This window comes from Rhea pennata, chromosome 2, assembly GCF_028389875.1.
Source record: "Rhea pennata isolate bPtePen1 chromosome 2, bPtePen1.pri, whole genome shotgun sequence".
NCBI lineage: Eukaryota > Metazoa > Chordata > Aves > Rheiformes > Rheidae > Rhea > Rhea pennata.
In genome coordinates, this window is record NC_084664.1 from 79,190,260 (window position 1) to 79,212,234 (window position 21,975).

General features: G+C 37.6%; 1 protein-coding gene across 8 annotated transcripts in view; it reads left to right on the forward strand.

The window, feature by feature from the left end:
• TRIO (trio Rho guanine nucleotide exchange factor) overlaps positions 1-21,975 on the forward strand; it is a 255,536-nt gene that overhangs the window by 153,838 nt on the left and 79,723 nt on the right. For all 8 annotated transcript variants that reach the window (XR_009957633.1, XM_062569805.1, XM_062569806.1 and 5 more), the window contains 13 exons: positions 467-589; positions 2,330-2,524; positions 2,648-2,763; positions 3,307-3,373; positions 4,155-4,264; positions 5,306-5,375; positions 5,763-5,852; positions 7,813-7,905; positions 9,482-9,593; positions 11,627-11,817; positions 15,115-15,216; positions 17,357-17,499; positions 18,136-18,235. Coding sequence is in view for 7 of the 8 variants with exons in the window: in XM_062569805.1 (XP_062425789.1) it covers positions 467-589; positions 2,330-2,524; positions 2,648-2,763; positions 3,307-3,373; positions 4,155-4,264; positions 5,306-5,375; positions 5,763-5,852; positions 7,813-7,905; positions 9,482-9,593; positions 11,627-11,817; positions 15,115-15,216; positions 17,357-17,499; positions 18,136-18,235 (1,512 nt within the window). In the remaining variant the exon portion in view is untranslated. The remainder of the gene's footprint in view (positions 1-466; positions 590-2,329; positions 2,525-2,647; positions 2,764-3,306; positions 3,374-4,154; positions 4,265-5,305; positions 5,376-5,762; positions 5,853-7,812; positions 7,906-9,481; positions 9,594-11,626; positions 11,818-15,114; positions 15,217-17,356; positions 17,500-18,135; positions 18,236-21,975) is intronic.

A 21,975-nucleotide genomic window follows, 5' to 3' on the forward strand; every position in this document is an offset into this window, starting at 1 on the left:
CCTCCCCCGTCTCTCTCTGTCTTTCTCCGCCCCGTCTCTCTCTCTCTCTCTCTCCGCCTCGTGTCTCTCTCTCTCTCTCCCCCCGTCTCTCTCTCTCTCTCCCCCGTCTCTCTCTCTCCCCGTCTCTCCCTCTCCCCGTCTCTCTCTCTCCCCCGTCTCTCTCTCTCTCCCTCCCCCGTCTCTCTCTCTCTCTCTCCCCCCCAGTCTCTCTCTCTCCCCCCGTCTCTCTCTCCCCCTGTTTCTCCCTCCATCTCTCCCCCGTCTCTCTCTCTCTCCCTCATCTCTCTCTCTCTCTCCCCGTCGCTTTCTCTCCCCCTGTCTCTCCCCCGTCTCTCTCTCTTTCTCTCTGTGTGTCTCTCTCTCTCTCCCCGTCTCTCTCTCTCTCTCTCCCCCCCGTCTCTCTCTCTCTCTCCCCCCGTCTCTCTCTCTTCCCGTCTCATTTTTCCTTTGTTATTGCTTTATTTAGGCTCTAGAATGGATCCATGACAATGGGGAGTTTTATTTATCCACCCATACTTCCACTGGTTCCAGTATCCAGCACACTCAAGAGCTGTTAAAAGAGCATGAAGAATTTCAGATCACTGCAAAGGTAAAAGAAATAAATAAAAGGAAGTGACATGCAGAAAAACGAGGATGTCTGTCAAGCTTTTAGTTACACTGACTTTCTAATTCTTATTTCTGCTAGGAGCAGAATAAAACAAAAGATTACATTTCAGAAGGTAATCACTCTGAAGGTCCTTTGATTTCCATTTTTACATCCTCAGGTCTGGGTTACTGCATGCTTATTTAGAGTATAAAACACAAAATATTTTATGACTCAGCTATGATTTAATTAGAAGATAGCAAAAAACTTAGAGTTTTGCTTGTTAGGTTATTCATTTTAGACAAACTGATTCTGCAATAACTTTTTGAGCTATGACAGCAGCATTTTCTTCCATATCTCTGGAGGGCTGTGCAGAGATGCAGGTGTCCCTTGTGAGGCTTGCTGGTTTTCATATGTGAAAGAGAAGCAACTGTTTTAAGACTAAGTACCTGAGCTTTAGTAACCCTGTCTTTGCATTTCACTGTGAAACTGTCATCTGTTTCCACCTCTTGGGTCTCAGTCTTCATAGAAAAAAATAGTGGAGCCTAAGAAAGTGAACAAGTATTTATTTGCGCAAAGGACTACCTCAGCAGACAAGAGATCTGGAGATGGGAGTCGCACACGGACACATGGGAGAAAAGACAAGAGACTCCAGAAGGAACAGAGACTCTATTTGCTTTGTGAACATTTATTTTCTTTCTTCTGAGTTTTACTCCAACCTTTGCTCTGCTGGATTTCTTCCAGAATGCAAAGCACCATTCCTCTGCTATTTCCCGTGTCAGCAAGGGGATGACGTTCGTGCCCGTTTCGAAAGGATGTTGTTGATCCTGCTCCCTTTGTGTTTTGCTGCTTGCTGGGAGGATGGCCCTGGCTTATCCTTGCACAGGGAATTCCCTAATGAAAAGAAATTCTCAATTGAGTGACCACTAGGAAAGAGAAAGAAAAAAAAACAAGGATGGACAAACCTTGTTGGTTTTCTATTGACTCCTTTACTTAACTCCCTGTCACTAAGGGTACTGACAATGTAGGTTTTACTCTTAGCCATTATATCAGAGAGAGATATGTGGAGGTATAAAATCATCTACTGTGGACAATTTATGATTTACATGAAAGAAAGAGGCAACCAGTCTTAGGCAACCAGTTAATTGGGAAAAGCACCTTGTTACAGATTTGGTGGTTACTTACTTCCTTAGTTCCTCTTTCAGAACTATGTGACAACAAAATATAATGTGAAGAAAAGATTAAAGGATACAGTCTTAATCCTTTAAATTATAGCATATGACAAGCCCTACATCCTTCTCAGTATTTCAGTGATGTCTTTGCGTAAAGGAAGGTAGGTAGATGTTTGAGTCCTCGTGGGCCAGGCCCAGTAGCTGTGCTTCAGGAGTAACGAACAAAATAGCCCCATTGGATTAAAACACTTTTGTATTAATGCAAGAAAGCTACCCGTACTCTAAAAAGCTTGCTTAGTAGAATTTAGGGTTGGAAATGATGCACACTTTTGAAAGAAAAACATAACCTGTTCTGGGCATGTAATAATAAAACCCAAAGAACCTATATTCATTCCATGCTATTTTTATTAGGAAAAAAGCATCTTTTTAAAGGAGTTTTGGGAAGAGTGGGGAGGAAACGAGCTTCTTTCATGGCTTTTCCACCTGCCTGTAGTAATTGTAATTGGTTAAGCAAAATTATCCGCTTCATGACAGATATAGCTAGTAACTGTTCAATATTTTCCCGTTTTTGTAGCAAACCAAAGAGAGGGTGAAGTTGTTGATACAGCTGGCTGATGGCTTTTGTGAAAAAGGGCATGCTCATGCAACAGAGATTAAAAAATGTGTCACAGCAGTGGATAAGAGGTACAGAGACTTTTCTCTTCGCATGGAGAAATACAGAACCTCTTTAGAGAAAGCTCTGGGTATTTCTTCAGATTCCAATAAATCAGTAAGTGAAATTTGATTGTGATGCTAGACAAACAACATTTATTTGCATTTGCTATAGTTGTCTTTTTTTTCCTGTTGCCTCCTTTAATCAGTTCTTTCCTTTTTTTTTTCCTTAAAAAAAAAGAGCAAAAGCTTGCAGCTGGATATAATCCCAGCCAGCGTCCCTGGGTCAGAGGTGAAACTGCGTGATGCTGCTCATGAGCTTAATGAAGAAAAACGAAAATCTGCCCGCAGGAAAGAGTAATGAATTTATTTATTGTTAATCAGTGAGGGTGCATAATCAATTCTGATAATGAAGCATCTGTCATGGGTTGTCTAGGACCTTAGAAATTGGATAAAAGGTAAAAGAGAGCAATATTATTTGGTAGCTTTTTGTATTGTTCTATTCATATGCTTATTCTCACAGCTGATTCTAGCAAGTCAGGATCTTAAACTTTCAAAGTCATATTAGACTTTTCAATGTGATTTTTTTTTAATAGAAATAATGTGAAATAAAAGGGTAAGAGTAGGAGGGAGGGCAACAGTTAATGAGTGTAACAAATGCAATGCATTTGAGGAAAAACTTTCATCTTCTTCCCCATATGTTTTTGCACTGCTTGATAATAGAGGTAAGTTGTTTCTCGTATTTTCCTCGCTCATTCTCTTTCTTATGTTCTCAAATGTTTTCTTACGGTTGTAGAAAAAGCAAAAACTGACAAGGAGAAAAAAGTGTATTCTAGTTATTATGTATTCATAGTGCTCTGGCAGACTGAGATTTGATCATTCTTTCTGTTGTCACCTAAGGTTCATTATGGCTGAACTAATTCAGACTGAAAAGGCTTACGTAAGAGACCTCCGGGAATGCATGGATGTAAGTTTTTTTTTTTTTTTTTTTTTTTTTCCTCCCCCGCTAATCTTTGAAGACAGGATTCACGCTGCTTTGTATTTTCTTCCAATTTTAACAACCAAACATGATCAGTCTATAGTTATGATACTAAATTAAGTGCCTTTCTGCTATTAAGATGATACAGTTACATCAGCCACTTCAGAATTTATCCTGTATGTTTTACTTTTGTCGGTACCTATTTTCAGTATTTGAATGCTTTTTTCCCAATTCAAAAGCTTTTTTTTGTGTTGGAGGTAGGAGGGGGAAAAGGAGGGGATACTTTATTTGCTTTGCTAGCGATAAAGAAGAGCTTGTGTTAATTCTCCTTTTATGTGTATCACGTGTTCTGCTGCTGGCTGGCTTTTTGAACAGAAATTCAGAGAGGTTCCATGGAAAAGTGCCCAGTAATTGTTACACCGAAGCAAGTAATGTTCAGTGGTAGCTATTGCACAAAACATGAACCTCTAGACCACAAACTTGACCTTGATGTAGAATAACCTGAAGCATTAGAGTTTGTCAAGAACACTATGAAGTTTAAAGGATGAAGTCTCAACAAATATGTTAAGTTGTTATTTTTAGAACTTGGATTTTACTGTCAAAGCTATATGTCACAAGGTATATGTGACACAATAAGCACTGTCACAAAGGTAGAAGTTGTTGCATGATCCTTCCCTCTCTTCTCTCCAGGAATATGTACTTATATATACCTAAATGCTTCTGTTCAGAAGTTTGATGACTTTCCATGAATCTTTTTTGTTTTGAACAGACATATCTGTGGGAAATGACAAGTGGAGTGGAGGAGATCCCACCTGGTATTGTAAACAAAGAACACATTATCTTTGGAAACATGCAGGAAATCTATGAGTTCCACAATAAGTGAGTGACTTATCTCCTATTTCCATATTACTGGTAAACCCAAAGGATGACCTGAGGGATTTCCTAACAAAAATATTGTGCATGTGAATAATGGCCACTTTTCCATCAAAAATCTAAAGGATTTCTTCTCAGAATTGTATCAATTGTTACTTTTTGCAGCCAGATAGGTATACCACTAGAAACTGTCTTCTCGATCTCAGGCTTCATTCAGTGTTAAGAAGTCATTTGGATCCTTAGAATATTTCTGGAAGTTTTTCCAATTCCATCTCAAAGAGATGGAAACTACTGAACTCGATAGAATAGCACAAAGCACAATTTAACAGAGTTCTGTCATTCCTTCCATCATTCCTGACTTCAAGCCCTGACTGCTAATGGGAAAGAATAATTCTCCCTCCTTTTCCTTGGTTTTTTGAAGCTTCTGTGGATGTCCCACCATTACTGCAGTTAGTTGAGTACAGAGCTCTGAAGAGGCTTGTCAGCTGCTTTTTTGAATGAATGAATGAATGAATGAAATGACCCCTAAGCAGAGTTATATACAAGTCTCTGTTAGTTCATTGACATTTGTATTTGATTATGATTCTTCTAAGTAATAAAACATACCTAGCATATTCCAGAGCTTGATTTTACATTCCTTTGTATGCTTTATGCTAGTTAACATTAGCATCCAAAAAGCAAGTCATCTTGTTTTTTCCATAAAGAGGGGAAAGCTATAAACTGTTCCTGAAACTGAAATAGCAGGGAACCTTCTTGATGGGAACAGCAGCAGTTATTGAGTTATACTCTTACGTGTTCACAGAGTAAGTCCAGTAGAGCAAATTCTGATCTTCACCTCAGAATTTGCACTGAATTACATTTTGTATTAGTTCTGATATTCCATGTTCTCATCCATTCCTGTTACCTTTTTTCTGTTAGCTCATGGTGTTAGTATGAATTACTGCGAGTTTTCTACCCATTTTTATTCACAGATAATAGATCAGTATCAGCTGCTGTGATGAAAATGTTTCATGTACCTTATAATGTTTGTTTCTTCTCTACCCATAGTATATTCCTAAAGGAGCTGGAAAAATATGAACAGTTACCAGAAGATGTTGGGCACTGCTTCGTTACTTGGGTAATAAAGTCAGGTGTATTTAGAAGTAACAAGGGAGAAGAGAAGCATGAAGGGATGGAGATTAGCCGTCAAGTCATTTTTTAAAATTTAAATCTCTGTACCGCATACTTCAAATTTGAGTAAAAATGTATTTATTTTTAGCTGGAAAAATTAAGACATTGCCATCAGGTGCAAATGATGGCACTAAACCTGCCTCAGGTTCACTGCATTTATTTTTAAGTCTTAGCTACTGTGAATAATCAACTTTCCTTACTTTCCTATTGTTTTCAGTCTTACTTGCCTGATTTATTTTCTGCTGTTGCCACTTTGAATGCTGTATAGTATAACCTCTGGAGACAGAAGATATACTCTCGGATAACCTGTTTAAATTTGCATTTTGTTGTGCAGGCAGACAAGTTCCAAATGTATGTTACTTACTGTAAAAATAAGCCAGATTCTACCCAGCTGATATTAGAACATGCCGGAGCATACTTTGATGTAAGTACTTCTTATGTCCATCTTTAAAACTGCAAAGGCATATTTGTATCAGTTGCTTAAAGCCAAGTGCCTAATTTACTAAGAAAATGTGAGTCCTTGAGCACTAATGCTGCCATTTAGTGTCAGCTTAAGAAAATAGATCATATATCTCACATTTGATTTATAATGTTTATATTGCTCAACTATCAAATTAAATGTAAGAAATTACTGTCACATATAGGAGTTAAGCTCTTTTCTCATTCAGAACTACAAGCAGATTTTGATAGCCACAGCATGATCTTCAGTTCTCCCAAGCATATTCTGCAAATCTTAGTGTTTTGATTTGGTTAGGTTGCATTGTATGTAATAACTTTGACCAAGATTTCCATCTTTACTGGAATACCTTTAGAGTGCAGTTGAATGTAGCAGTAATTCAGTTCAGTAGTGTTGTTCAGAACTGCTCATCCAACCATGCTGCTGATTCAGTGCCTAGGTTACTTAGGCTGCATGTAATATTCCACTGAGGGAAAGACTAAAATGCAGCAGCTGTCTTTATGGCATTGCACTAGCTGAGGAATTTTGGCCATGCTGAAGGATGTGTGCGTTTCTAGGGTGCATTGGTTGAACATACAGATGATCCAGTTGCAGGGCTCTCCACCTCCTTTCCATGCTGAGCTATTGGAGCACTGTATGAGCACTGTACAGTTGTACAGTGACACCATACATCTTTTTAGAATTATTTATAGAATTAGTGGGAGGGAGATAATATAAAAAGTTAAATTAACCCTGAAGCTGTTAAGGTTATTTTCGAAATCTTTCACTAAGAAAACTGGTATTCTGAACATTGTAAGGTAAAATCTTTCTGTGTAGCCCCTGTTAAGTTTTCAGTGCCTGAAGAAAAGTAAGTTAAAGAAAATTAGGCAGATAGAACAAAGTAAATGCACAGAAACACTAAGCAAATATTGTTTGAAAAATAACAAGGGGCTCTGATATATCTGTGTCAGAATGACTTCTTGTCAGCATCTCCAATGGAATGCCCCGTAGTGCTTACCAGTGATCTGAAAGCTCTCCATCCCCTGATCTGCCTCATACATCCAGAGCTGGGAGTATGTAGAGCTGATACTGTACACGGGTATCTGCAGGAGTTTCCACTGACCCCACCACTGGACCATGTGAAAATGGCTCGTAATTGCATCTTGGGAGTGACTGAGGCTGTGCTGTAATCATGGTTAAAGGGTTCACAGATTCAATGTGGTTGTGTGGTTTAAAATACATCTGATATTGTGATAAATAACAAATACTGGCCTTGAAGTTCAACACAGTCAGCACTGGAAATCTGTAATTAGCCCATCTAATTATAGTCTAGTTATATACTCCTCCTTTAGCATAGTGAAGGTCATCCTTTTTGTTGTTGTTAAATAGCTCTGTTTTCCTTTTAAGTGTTTGCTAACCTCGTCCCTTTTGCTAGAAAGTCATACTTCATGCTCCCCCTTGTGGCTTAATAGCAGCACTTGGGGGAAAATGCTCTCCATGACTATTAGCAGTCAAACTATAAGCAATCAAAGCAGGTAATGCCAAGAAACCCCTTCCTCAGCCTTCATGTAATAGTCCAAGCTCTGTTTCCTGAAACCCTCAAATTTGTTTTCTTTCCTCCCATGCAAGTAACAGGAAAAATACGAATTTTAAGAGAAAGTGATTTTGCCATGTGTTCAATATCCCTAATCATTACTATTTGGATTTAGGTTTGCTGAAACATTTCATAGGTAACCTGGGAGAGGTAATCACCTCTTATTTGTGCAAAATGAGCAGGCGGATGCAAAACGTAACTACTCGTTGTAGTTGGATTACCTTTCCATCCTGTCTTTTTTTTTCCCCTTGTTAAAATAGAAACTGGAGTTAATGTATATGACACACCCTTCAGAACGGACTATATGTAATTTTTGGTGCTCGCAATCCTCAAACATTTTTTTCTTATATGCAGGAGATACAACAACGACATGGACTGGCCAACTCTATCTCCTCTTACCTTATCAAACCTGTTCAAAGGATAACAAAATATCAGCTTCTTTTAAAGGTCAGCATTAATTCTAAGTTTTTTATCTGATTCTGCTGTTCTTAAGTGGGCAAAGCTCATGCTAAAATCAGGACGGCTTTTTTACTCTGCACTCTGACTATAGCATCTCGGGCAGCCTCAAATATTGTGTGGTATTTTCTTAGGAGACCACTAAAAATGAAAGCAAGCATAAATAAGCAACTTTTCATCCAGATTCGTGTAAATCAGTAAGATACCTCTCTACAAATGCTTACAAAGAAAATATCATTTGCATTTGCAGAGTAAAAAAAAAAGTAATTTGTGGCCGCATAGACAGTCATATTTTTGTAATGGTTTCTACAACAAATTTTGGCAAGCCAATAACTGTTTATGGTATTAAGACTGAAAAAAATATGTATATATACTGATTGCCTGTAAAGCTGTTGTGCAAACAGTTGTTATTTGTAAGGTTGCATGGAAATGTCAAGTAAACAGTAGCTGTTAAAATAAGTAAAACCTTTGGAAACCTGTAGTTAGAGCTTTCATTCAATAAAAGGATGTCTTGTTGACCGAGCAGCAGTGTTCTTCAGCTGTTTTGGGTATGTGTTAGGTGGCATTACTGTTTTGTAATAGCTCATTACAAAAGTAGCTGTAGCTGATATGTTGTAGGTTTCTCCTTTCTAGCTGCTAACTGCCACGGAGTGTTGTTTTTAAAATGTTTGAAAAATATTACAGGCCATTTCAGGTCAAGTTGGATGGAAACTAGTCTGCTATTTTTAATTGAATCATATTGTCCATTCTTCCTTTGTAAAAAGATGTAATTTAGTTAAGTTATAACTTACAGAAATACTTTAGACTTTGCTGATTTAAGAAATCTTGTGGTACTGACTTCAACAGTTAAACTTTTGAATCTAAACATGCCACAGCTAAAATGTTATTGAAGTAGGGGGGTAGGTTGGCTTCACCAGGCTTTGCAGAGCTAGATGGGTTTGCTGAATAGCAAAATGGATTTATTTAAATGCCATTATTCCTTAAATTCAATTACAATATTTCAGCATATTCCGTTCTCCATAAGTTCATGCTTATTGGTTTATAAAGGTTTTGTCTGAAGGATGCTTTTAACTATGTAAATATAGAGTACTTCACTGAATATCTGAAATGAAGCAATGTGATCTTTTTAGTGGCAGTAGTACAGAGCAGGTCTTTGGTGCTGTGGAAAAAGGACTGACATGCAGGTCCTTCTGTGCTGTCCTGCTTTTCCTTGTCTTCATGACTTGACACCAAGTTGTTCTGGGTGTTCATGTAGCACTACATCTGATAGCTGTGTCTATGTTTATCAGAAAGATACTGCCCTTAATAAAATTTTTAAAGATTTATTATTATCCAGATGATCTTGTTTAAATTACAGAAGTGGGTAAGTGAAAGCTTGGGCTGCTCCTTGAAGGACTGATTGTGATGAATGCCAAGTATGTTATTGTGTAGTTTGAAGAGCGAGAAGTTCAAAATAGATTATACTTGTCAGAAATGGTCCTTTACTTGTTAAAAGTAGTATTTAATTGTCCATTGTATTACTGTAGAAACACAATATACACTGCTCATGTCTGTTTATCTTTTGCAGGAGCTGCTGACATGCTGTGAAGAAGGTAAAGGTGAGATTAAAGATGGCCTGGAGGTGATGCTTAGTGTGCCAAAGCGAGCCAATGATGCTATGCACCTCAGCATGCTGGAAGGTAGGAATCAGTTTGGCTTTTTGATTTAGCCATATGCTGAATGCTAATCTTTTTAATAGCTTTTTAGATTACTATATGTTGAGAAGATCTGAAAAATGTGAAAATTCTTACTGAGGGATTGTATTTTATATAGCTTTTATATGAAGAACTCAAATTCATTTAGGGAAATGAGTTATGACAGGTAACTGATTTGTTTTGGGGGGTTTTTTAACTGTTTTTTATTCTAATCTATAGGTCTCTCTGCAGCATATGAAAAAGGTGTAGGCTACCAATGTTTTTCACTGCTGATTTAAATTTTAATAAGTAAATGGTCAGGTATAATGCCTTCAGCTACATTTCCCAACCAAGTATCCTTGACTTTTTTATATGAGGAGTTTAAATGTATTAGAGGTGATTTTGCTGATTTGTGTGTCAAATAATCGTCTCCAAGATATTTGTAATTTCCACATCTGTTTGCTGCCTGTTCCATAAGAGACTTCTGGTTGAAATGAAATGTCTCTTCTGGCAGTGAAATGGCAACATAAGCCAATTTAGCCTGAATCTTAGCCAAAACAGCGTAATCATGTTCATAGCAGATACTTGAAGTTGGATGTATGTTTCTGTGTGCTTAGAACAGCTTCTGCCAAAATCACTTTTGTAACTGGCACATTATCATGTGAGATGTTGCCATCATTTATTTAGTAATAAAATTGTGGGATTTTAGCCAGGTTCTTTGAAATGAAAACATAGCCACCTGAATTTGCTGTTGCTGAATAAAGACTTGTCGGTGTTTTCAGTCAATAGTCCTTTCCCTTCTTTGTGCCTCCTAATATTAAAACAGCTTGTCACAGAATTTTCAGTATCATGTAAGTTACTGTGAAACTTGTGCTTTGACATGTGGTCCTCAATCACGTGAACACACAAAATCTTCTCTGTGCTGTGACTAAACAATAGGGATGTTGGTCAGTCTACAGGATCACTTCCAAATGCTTTGTTCAGGAGATGGTGTTAGAATAAATGCTGACCAGCATTAGTAATAATCTTTTAACCTTGGAAATGGGACTCTGGAGAATATCCTAATCTTTTACATAAGTTGGTTTTATAACAAATCGTATGTGTATAGTTGAGTCATCCCGTGTTAGACAAATATAGTGAGTTGAGCACATTTCCTCTTTATGTCTCTGGAGATTTCTGAATGAACATCCTAATACAACTTGCTGCTGATGCTCTCCATGCTGTTACCCTGTTTAGAACAGTATGAATTGTTCTGTTGAGTAGACTGGTGCTTTTCTGTTCAGAGACTATTGGCAAGCAGTATCTCTTTAAAATTTGTTTTTGTACCACTCAGAAGAGTATGGTAGACCAGTTTCTGTTATCCTGCAACCCTACTTCCATGTATTGGACTGGGAGAACATGGTGCAACTAGGACAGAAGTAACTCATTGATGTTCTTAACCTTCAGCCTTATGTTGCATCTCAGGATAAATAACCCAGGTGGTATTTCTTTATTGTGGACCAATGTTGGAGTGAATCAATTGCAGACTGATCATATGGCAACAGCTCCAAGCTGCCATCTTTCTCTCCCCCATTGCAACATGGAAGCATGCTTGTTACATGTATAATAGGGAAGATGAGCCACCAGAAGATACGGCATTTGGAAGCTGGCCAGTGCTCTGCTCTCCATTTGCTTGGTAGTTGTGCACATTCTACAGTAACAGGAACCTTGTAAGAAAAGTAACATCTATGATGAAAATATGAAATGCTGACACAGGAAAATCTGTCACTTACTGGTGAAACACTGCCAGAAGAGTTGATAAACTTCTTAACAGTTGGATCTCTAAATTTAGACCTGGACTTGAGTTACAGTTAAGTAGATTATTATGCTGAAATCAAGTCTTGTTTTCAGCATTCCGTCCTTTGAATCCCATTTTTTGCAAGCTGCATTTAAAAAAGAAGTCAGATAAAGAAATCACTTAATAAACAAAAGCTCTTCTTTTAAATTTCCTCACATTATTAACTTTTCATGATGAAGCTTTCCTCTCTCTGATTTTCTAGGCTTTGATGAAAATATAGAATCTCAGGGAGAGCTCATCCTTCAAGAATCCTTCCAAGTATGGGACCCCAAAACTCTAATTCGAAAGGGCAGAGAGAGACACCTTTTCCTTTTTGAGATGTCCTTGGTTTTCAGTAAAGAAGTGAAGGACTCCAGCGGGAGGAGTAAATACATTTACAAGAGTAAACTGTTTGTAAGTACAAGAGAACAGATGATCACATTTAGAAAACTCTGCCTAGATGATTCAGTGACTAGGCTCGGATGGCTTAAACATGCCTTAAGAACTTGAACAACTCTTTCAATGTGCTGCAGAAGTAGCCTTGAAAACTGTAGATTGTGAATCTTATAAGCTTACTGTTTTGTTATGCTTTGGAGAAGAAAGAGTAGACTGAAAATAACTACCGAAGATTGGATATCAATCTTGGTGTGTCATGACTAGGGGAAACCAAAATTGGCTAGACTGATTTTGTTTTAATTATGTATACAATTGCTGATTCTTTAAGACTCACTTGTATAAAGCAGAAGGGTGGAAGTTTGGCTTCAGCCTGTTTGTTTGCTATTGCTGTTGCAGTAATCTTCTGGTTGAAGATTCATTCTGGTGAATATTCTGCAAATAGTGGTTTGCAATGGCAAGAACTCTTTGTCATGGAAGGGTTCATTCCAGAATGTATACTGAGTTTAGTAGTCTCACAGTAATATTTTGTGAATGGAATAAATTTTTATAGCCCACTGAAAGGATGTGAAGGAAACATTTTTCCTTGTTTAAAAGCAAGCCCTTCTTGCATTCCTCATCCGTGGTGCATTTGTTTTCCCTGTGTTACTTTGCTTTCCATCTGGGCACATTCTACTACTTCATTTCAAACACTTGTTGTCTCATAATAAGGTAGCTAGCCAGCAGCACAGCTGTGGATGTTTTGTTGTGCACATCTTCAGTGCCCTTAAGAACTTGAAATATAAAAGGTAGTAGAGCAGGTTACATCAGCTTCTGAGGCATTACAAGGGAGAAAGAGCTCAAAAATTGGTCTCATAAGCTTGTCATGTCAGTTCCTCTGGTGAGATCTAATAGTAGCCCGAGTCCTGGAGAAATTACTGGAAATATTCAAAATTATCATTGTACCTCATATTTAAAATACAAGTATATCTTTTTGCCTTTGTATCCTACTTTTATATCCAAAATATTTCATAGTATCGATTGCTTACTGTGGCAATTCTTATAGCTTGATCTTAAGTAAAGGCATTCACAAAGATGCTGAAAGCATGTAGACATCTGTTGCCCGGTATCCTGTCTGTAATCTGGAAGTTGTTTTAGTGAATTGAGTCTCATGTTGAGTGTGCTGACCTTCACGATTTCTCCAGCACAGGATACTCTGTGTGATTTGTGGTAGCAGAGGAATGTGTTAATGATCTTTCAAAAGAAATGAAGTGGCCAAAAGCCTAAGGAAGACTATAGAAACAAGGCAAGTGACACATTGCTGGAAAACTCTCCTGGTCACTGTCATTTGGCTGTTCAGGAGCTTCCTGACCTGGATGTGCTTTCTATGCATTCAGTAATGCCCAGTGGTTTTCTTTTCCATGAGTTTGTCCCATGATCTCTTACCACTTTTTGCATTTACGTTGTCCTTTGGCAAAGAGTTGTATTGCTCAGCAGAACAACTTATGTTTGGTTTTGAACCCAGCTCCTAGTAGTTTCACTTCATGCCCATTACTTACTGCTTTGAAAGAGGCAGTTAACCTGTGTCTGCCTTGCTAGTCATTGTTTTATAGCCTTCTACTGTATCCTGCCCCAGCTGTCTCTTGTAAAACTAATAAAGCTCACAAATATACTGATGCTTCTTAAATTTATTAGATTTTAAAAAATAAACAGCATTTAAAGTAGTACTGTCCTGCGCATTCAGACTTTCTATTGCAGCATGCAGTAGGATATTACTTTGTTTGAATTACTTAATGTAAGATTGGTTAAGTATTTTATAGGCTTTTTATCACATGTAAAATTTGTTAGAGTCAACTTTAAAATGCATCACAGACTTTTAAGTATTTCAGTGAAGGAACATCCATTTTACCAAAAGAGACGACAAAGCTGAACGGATGGGTTGTTCTTCTAAAAAAACAATGAAACGAATTGGCATCCCAATGAGACTACAACAGAATACTTTTCATCAGATTCTGTGTCTCCAGAATCTTTTGTAATGAGCCAATGTAAGTTGTGAGACGTATAAGGGGAAAATTCAACTTCTGTTGTGCATGCAACATATAGTCTTAAATCTTTATTCATAAAATCAGATGATACAAGAATGCTTAGCTCTTTTAGAGTCACAGATCTTGTAATTGGAGCTATATTCCTTAGTTGGTGTTTTCTTTTGCCATAGCTCCTATATGAGTTGCTTAACTAGAAGCAAATTCACACGAATGAGAGGTTATTCCAGTAGGAAAGGAAAACATTTTGGATGATAATTTACTATAAGATTCTGACATTAAAGCATCTCTGAAGAGTGATTGGTTAATATGAGCGTCCCTCAAAATTCTCCAGAGTGACTGAATTGATGAATATTTTTCGTCCATTTCAGAGGGAAGGAATCATAGAATAGAATCATAGAATCAGTAAAGTTGGAAGGGAGATTATCTAGTCCAACCTCCCTGCTCAGCAGGGCCACCTAGAGCATGTTAGACAGGGTTGCATCCAGGCAGGCCTTGAGGATCTCCAGAGAAGGAGACTCCACAACCTCTCTGGGCAACCTGGTCCAGTGCTCTGTCACCCTCACAGTGAAGAAATTCCCCCTCACGTGCAGGCGGAACTTCCTGTGCTTCAATTTCTGCCCATTGCCTCTTGTCCTGTCACACAGGACAACTGAAAAGAGTTTGTCCCCGTCCCCTTGACACCCTCCCTTCAGGTACTTGTACACATTGATAAGATCCCCCCTCAGTCTTCTCTTCCCCAGGCTGAAGAGGCCCAGCTCTTGCAGCCGTTCCTCATAGGGCAGATGCTCCAGCCCTCTGATCATCTTCGTAGCCCAAGCAAACACACTAGAACAGACAACTTTGGCAGAAAAGAGATACGAGTCTTAGAAGATAGCAAGAGAATTCTCAGATATATCTTATCTGAGCAAAAACACTAATATCAAGAAGTAATGAGTGTTCCCTGATGGAAATCGGCAAGGAGAGAAACCAGCACCATCTTCCACTCAGCATTTTTTTTTTTTGAGTCATAAGGTTTTTGTTACTAATTTAAAAAAATGTAAAATAGGCAATTTGATATTTCAGATCATAGAGACAATTGTTTATTGTTACTTTATTGGAAAAAGTTATTGACTTGCAATTGTTGCTCTTGAAGGGAAAAAAACTGAATAAAGGATTCTTCAAGTATATGAATTAGATTTGAGCTTCTAAAGCTCCCTTTAAACAGTAGAGTTCAACTGTATAGAATATTGACACCCCTTTGTCACTACTGAGACAAAATTGTCATGGTGTAATAAATATTTTTTCTTAATTCCAGACTTCTGAACTGGGTGTCACAGAACATGTAGAGGGAGATCCCTGCAAGTTTGCTCTATGGGTTGGAAGGACACCAACTTCAGACAACAAAATTGTTCTCAAGGTAAGTGTAGTGGACGTGCTTGTAAACTGTACACTGAGTCTTGCTGTAGCTGTTATTCCTACCTGTTGGGAAGGCTCCTGCAGTGAGCGATGACTTTTTCTGCTTGCTGCAGGACAGGTACTGACAGGTAGATAATCTTCCTTTGTCTGTAATCAAATGGGTGCATCTAACCCAAGTGGCCTGAAAACAGAGGAGAGTCTGTGTAGTCTATCTAAAGATTAAACAAACTGTCTCTCACCAAAGCGGAGTAGAATGAGGTTTGATCTAATTTGCTCTGCTTTCCTTTCTGCACTAAAATTCTGTAGCTTGAAGGCTTTGGCCATTAACTGACCAAGCAGCTCAGAAGACTACAGACAAATCATGGCATCAGCAATATATTTTACATTAAAGCTACTGCTGCACATTGCTGAGGTTGTTTTCCATTGCCCATATTTTTACTCAAAAATAGAAGCACTATGAAGGAACTTACATGTTTGTGGCTACAAGTTTTTCTGAAGATGCTTGCCTTTGGGTGAGAGCACATGCAAAGCATGAAGATAATGCCTGTAAATTCTGAATCTGGGGAAGTTAAAGATGTCAGAAGCATGTCTTGTCTAGCTAGGAGAATGGCCAAATCCATTTTTCTTGTGACTCTGGTATGTAAACTGTGACCTACTGTTTCAACTGGAGAACTTTTTTTGTAATACTGCAAGCAGCTATTGGGCAGTTTCACATATTTTGAGGACTGTGTCAACTTGGAAACTTTTCTGTTGTATCACTTAGCAGAGCTGAGCTCAAAGAAAAGCTCATTTTCCCTTTTGCAAGTTACAATGCATAATATTAAACTTGTTTATGTTTTCAGATATATTATCAGATATATTATCAGTAACATTTATGCCTTAATTATAGTGAATTCTAGGCTATGGAACAGCTCCCAGTAATTTTGATATACCCAGCAGTCAATGAGCACAGCGAAATGAAACATAACATCAGTAAATAATACATTTTTGGGGGTTTTAATACTCCTTTAATTTTACAGACCATTTCTTTTTGCAGCCTGAAATGGCCTTCCCAGCATAGAGCAATAGAAGAGGTTTTGTTTTTAAGGGCTGTCTACGTAAGGTGGCTTCAAGGTGTTCCTGTTCTTGTCTGAAAATATTTTTGTTCTTCCAGTATAAGATATTTAGATAACTTGCATGGTATATTAAACTTTTCAAAAATTTTGTTAACTGTTTGTTTCTTTTGAAGGTCTAAACTACCACATCCTTAGCTCATTAATACTATAAATAAATTAAATGAAAACATAAATAAAAGATTTGGGAGATTCTATTTGTGTTTGACTTCTTTTCTTAACTGATACTGTTTGTTGAAGAACCAAAGCTCCTTTTCCTAACTGTTTATCTGTTCCTGCTGTTCTCCAGCTAGAATCCCATTTTGAAATCTTTCCCTGTTTTGGTAATTTTAATAATGTATTAAAAGCCTAATGTTTTAGAAGAGGGTCATTAAGAAAAGTAGCAGATTACTTAAAGTAATTTTTTAAGGTCTACACCGTTGTTTATGTTTAATATCTTTTCAGATAGAGAGTAATAGAATTAAACAATTGGATTATGCGATAGGCAGCTGAGTATCAAAGTGTTTTCTAGTGTATCTGCTAAATACTGATGGTATCTTACAGGCAGTTATTAAGACAGAATCCCTAAATTAGCTGTCTGCTCCTGGGTAGGTTTCAAATGTGGGAAAAATAGTACCAAAGATCAGCATCTTGGAAGTGTACATGTTGCAACATGAGTTTAATTTTCTGTCAATATTAGCAGATTGTTGTATAAAGTTAGAATTGGTATTTTAAATTCATGCTGTACTTTAGGCCAATTTTTAAGCTGTTATTACTAGGCTTGATAAGGTAAGTCAGTCCACCCTGTCTCACTAGATATCTACTGGGCTTCAGCCTTGTTTGGCCTTCAAGTTGAGATGATTTTTACATGAACAACATTAATAATATTGGGAAGCGTGGAATAGTGGCAGGGGTTCAAAATGAAGATAGCAAGCTTGAATTTTCTGTGTTCCAGTTTTCAAAAATGATTCACAAAATTAATCTTTATACCTTCCTCTTTGTGTTCATTAACTGACTATATCTGTGGATCTTTCTTTTTACTTATCAAAGGCATCCAGTATAGAGAATAAACAGGACTGGATCAAACACATTCGGGAAGTGATACAAGAAAGGACCATTCACCTGAAAGGAGCGTTGAAAGAACCAATCCACATACCCAAAACTGCACCAACAACAAAACAGAAAGGAAGAAGGTAAGTGGTATTTAAAATAATGAGAGATCTCCCAGTACACCATTCCAACACCACTGCTTCCTCTGTTGTGTTGAATTTCTCATGGCTTTCAGTGGATTGCCCAAAACCAAGAGTCACTGTGGCCGATTTTACCTTATAATTAATCTCAAGTTTCCTGCTGTCCTGAACAGGTTAAGATTTCTGCTCTGAACAGTCCTTAACTTGTGTAAATTCAGCCACTGTAAATGGAAGGGATTTGGAACTACAGTATTTTTTCTTCAAGACAGCTGTGCATTTTAGATTTTTACAATTCTGCATGTATTATTCAGGTTCTTGATTTTCTGTGGGATTTAAAATGCATGACTGAGGGATCTGCTTGGTAACTTTGGCAAAGTGTCCGCATGAGTTTATTATCATGGTTCTGGCTGACTTGTCACCTAAACTCCAGCTGGATGTAGTCTTGGAACAAAAGAATCTATATGCTGTCTCTTTGAAGCATAAAACATACTAAGTGCTGAATATCTGATTTTTGCATCAATTGTTTTGTCTTAGTCTCCACCGCTGCATTACTTAGGTGTAATTCTTAGAGCTACAGGTAGGAGCTATCATGTTTCAAACACAGTTCTAATATTGTAATGAAAACTAAATTATTTGTAGAGATGGCGAGGACCTGGACAGTCAGGGAGATGGTAGCAGCCAACCTGATACTATTTCAATTGCCTCACGAACCTCCCAGAACACACTAGACAGCGATAAGGTAAGTTTCCTACATGTTGCTGTTTTCCAAGAGGAAAAGCTTCATGCTTTAGTACAAATTATTACCAAGATTGGCCCTTAGTTACCTCTACAGGGGAGGGATGGAAACATTCATGTATGGTCAAATCTTTCTTAAAAATAACTATGTGCAAAAAAAAAAAAAAAGAAAAAGAAAAAAAAAGAAAAAGAAAAAAAGAAAAAAAAAGAAAGAGGAAAAAAAAGATGCAATGGGGGGACTAGAGAGATTGTCTAAATAAAATAGATCATAAGGAAATTCTGTTTATTCCAAACTTGAATCTTCTGCCTTATGCAGATTGTTCAAAGCTTTGGCTCAATTTAAAAATAAAGTTTTATTCTCTGTGAAATGTGATACCTAGGGCACTTTTATTTTCTTGACCTCTGTCTCAGCTGGCCTTTCTGACATACCATCTGTTGTTTTTACTAGCTTTGTCATGGCCATGTGGTTGGTCTTGTGAGGGCAAAAATCCCATCCCCATGCCCCATGCTCATGCATTAGAGGGTGGGTGTGTTCTCCTGCCACATGACAGCTAATGCAAATCGCCAAATTAAAGAGGAGTAACCCACAATACTACCATATGATACTAGTGCTAGCATTTCCTTCATGTTTGCCTATGGATTTTAGCTGGGTTATCCCTTAAAGCAGGCATAACCAAAACTTTTCATGGATAGAAGACAGAAATCAAAAGAGTGAAGATTCTTCTATGAAGTGTGTGTGTTTGGAGTTAAAAGATGACTTCTGGGAAGTGAGAAGTTTAATGACCTCGGAGGGAGGCAGAGATGGAAAATAGGCATTTATCAACTAGGAAATGAGTAAGAAAATAAACTGCTTAGTAAATTACTTGAAAACATTTTTGGTGAGGTTGACCTATTGTCTCATTGAATAAAATTGGTCTGAAGAGCTACTCAAACTACACAGATAAATAATCAATGTATTATAGGCAGCTAAGTGTATAGATTCTCACAGTAATGTTTCAACAATTCCCATAGTTATCTAAAAGAGTTCTAATTTTCTGTACTTCTGCATGTCACATAAAGACTGTGTCGTCCCCCCCCCCCCCATATGAAAAAGAGAGGAGGACAGAAAAAAAGGAAATAAAAAAATATTTAGAGTTCCTCTGTTATTGGCAAAAATAACCTATGCTTCAGCCTTGTGTATTTGTGCTGAAATGTTCTGTAGTCTTTGGTGGTTTCTTCTGGGGATATCTGTTGGAAAAATCATTGCCGAGAGCAGGAAAAGAATCTTTCGGTGGCTTTTGTGTTGCTGCTTTATACTTTCCATTCTTATCTAGCTGCTCAGAGACCTACAAAAACCGTGTTACCTGTACTGAGAAAGAGACTGATGCATATTATGTGTTCTTAAAAGTTTGGCTTTGGCTTGGTTTGTCTAACACACAGCACCTCTGATTTCCCTGGTCATTGGCGGAGATAACAGGCTATCTGAGCACAGTCTGTGCTTTGATTCACACTGAGGGGCTGCAGTCCATCCTAGCAAGCTCAACCATTGCTCCTCCTCAGTTGTTTACGATGTAGTATTTACTGGGGAATAGCGTGGCTTGTCTCCCATTGCTCTTCACAGTACTATTTCATGCATCACGTGAGAATTATTAACAGAGCTAGCCAGGTGAAATGCCCTCAGGATTGTCTTTCAGTCTGACATGAAGAGGAGTTCAAGCTTCTTACCAACAAATTGTTTAACAGGAATTATAATTTAAAGGAAGGAGAGAGTTTCTAAATATTTACCAGACAAATTAAAATTTAAAGTTGGTTAATGAACTTGGTGAAGTTCTTAAAGTAGCTTAGAGTTTTTGTGTTAGTGTATAAAATTCTTGATAGACTTTTCTTTGACAGGGCGAACAGACAGATTTATATTGAAGACTGAGAGATCCCCTGGAAGTTGCTTTTGTTATGTATAGCATGTATCTGAGGAAAGATGTTACTGTTTGTGCACTTCGTAAAAGTGTATGAATTAACAAGATATCTTTGTTTAATGTTTCTGGCATATATTTTGATTTGAATATGAAGGAGAGAATTTTTTAAAGTGCTTAAAAATATAAAATAGAAATTACTAAGGAACAGTAACAGGCAGAAGGCCAGTGAAATCTGTAGGATATGTTGATACTTGCTGAATGTGAAGTATCCTCTCACTTTATATGTTAAGAATTCTTTATCTGCAGTCCCTTTGGGGGTTAGAATTGACTCTTGTTTTTCTCAGTCTATAAGCCTAAAATATGTTTGGATGTCTTACAGAGAATGGAGCAAAATAGTTTAGGGATTTTAGGTGCTGTTGATGTGGTTAGCCAGAAGGAACAATGGGACTTTTCAGTCACATTCATTAAAATTGGAACAGGTCCCAAACAGAGCTGGGATTCCAAATTGAGAAACATTAAAAATAACAACTAATTTAAAATAGCATCAAGCAAGTGGTGAAACTGTTTAGCACAGCATCACTGACTATGCTGTTGCTGAACATTTATGTGTTCACCTATGTCCAGCTTTATAGTTTAAAAAAAGACCAAACAAATCATTTAAAAAAAGCATCTCATAGTAATCAACAGTGAAGTAAAACCATTTACATGTTTTCCAATTATATGTTCAGACTATTGACTCTCTTTCAACACTGTTTTGGTTAGAAGTTCAAAGTTGTTACACAAAGACACTATCAAGAATGAAATCCTTTATCCAAAACTCAATATTCTTCTTCATCTCCTCAGACATCTACATTGAAAGAGCTAAAAATCTTTAGCCTGGAAGTAAGTGGTTGAGTGTTGTCCAGTAGAACAACTACTCTTTGTGTCCTGTTTTCTAACATCTTTGGAAATACCTCAACCACTGAGAATAACTTCATGATTAGCTGCTACTTCTTCTGCACCCTGGCATTTTGAGTTAGAATTGTAACTTTTGGTTGTTGGCTCTAGTTTTGCGTGTTGATTTTCATTAATCATTGGGATGATGCAATAGTTGGTATGTTTATAAAGCTGACATCCCTCCCAGTTTAATGTCATCTGAAAACTGTATTGGAAGACAGGATTAGAATTCAAAAATGTCTTGGCAAAAACGAGAAATGGATTGTCAAAATGCTGTTCAATTTAATAGGGACACATTTGAGTTATTGTGAATAGGTGGAAATAATTAACTGCTAACAAAGATGACAAGAGGGCTGACAAGTTTTTGAGAAGAAGCTCTAGTTTTGGAGGATTTCAAGCTGAACATAATTTAACAATATGATGCAATTATAGAAATGAGAAAAAAGAAACTGGGATGTACAAACAGGAAACAAAGCTGTAATACAGTCCTTAGCCTTTGCTCAGCCCTCCTAAGTCATCTGCTAGATACTGCAAGCAGTTTGCCTTTCAGCAAAGGTGTGGGCCACTGGAACAGATTCCAGGAAGAGAAAAACAAACTTGATAAGTTTTGTTTAGTAGATCACCTATAATGAAAGACAGAATAGTTGGAGTTGTTGAGCCTAAAGAAAAAAGGCAGAAGGAAGAACTTGGGGTCTTCAACTATGCAGAAAGCTGCTGTGCAGAAGTATGGGCCAGTCTTTAACCTATATTTTAGTGGATGGGATAAAAGAAAATTAGTTTTGAAGGCGGAGGAACATTCATCACTGGAGGTCTTTGGGATCAGTTTGGTAAATGATAATGATGAGTCGTGTAGATGTAGTTCATCGTGCTCTGGAGGAAGAGAAAGCATGGACTAGATAATATTAAAGAGTGGTAG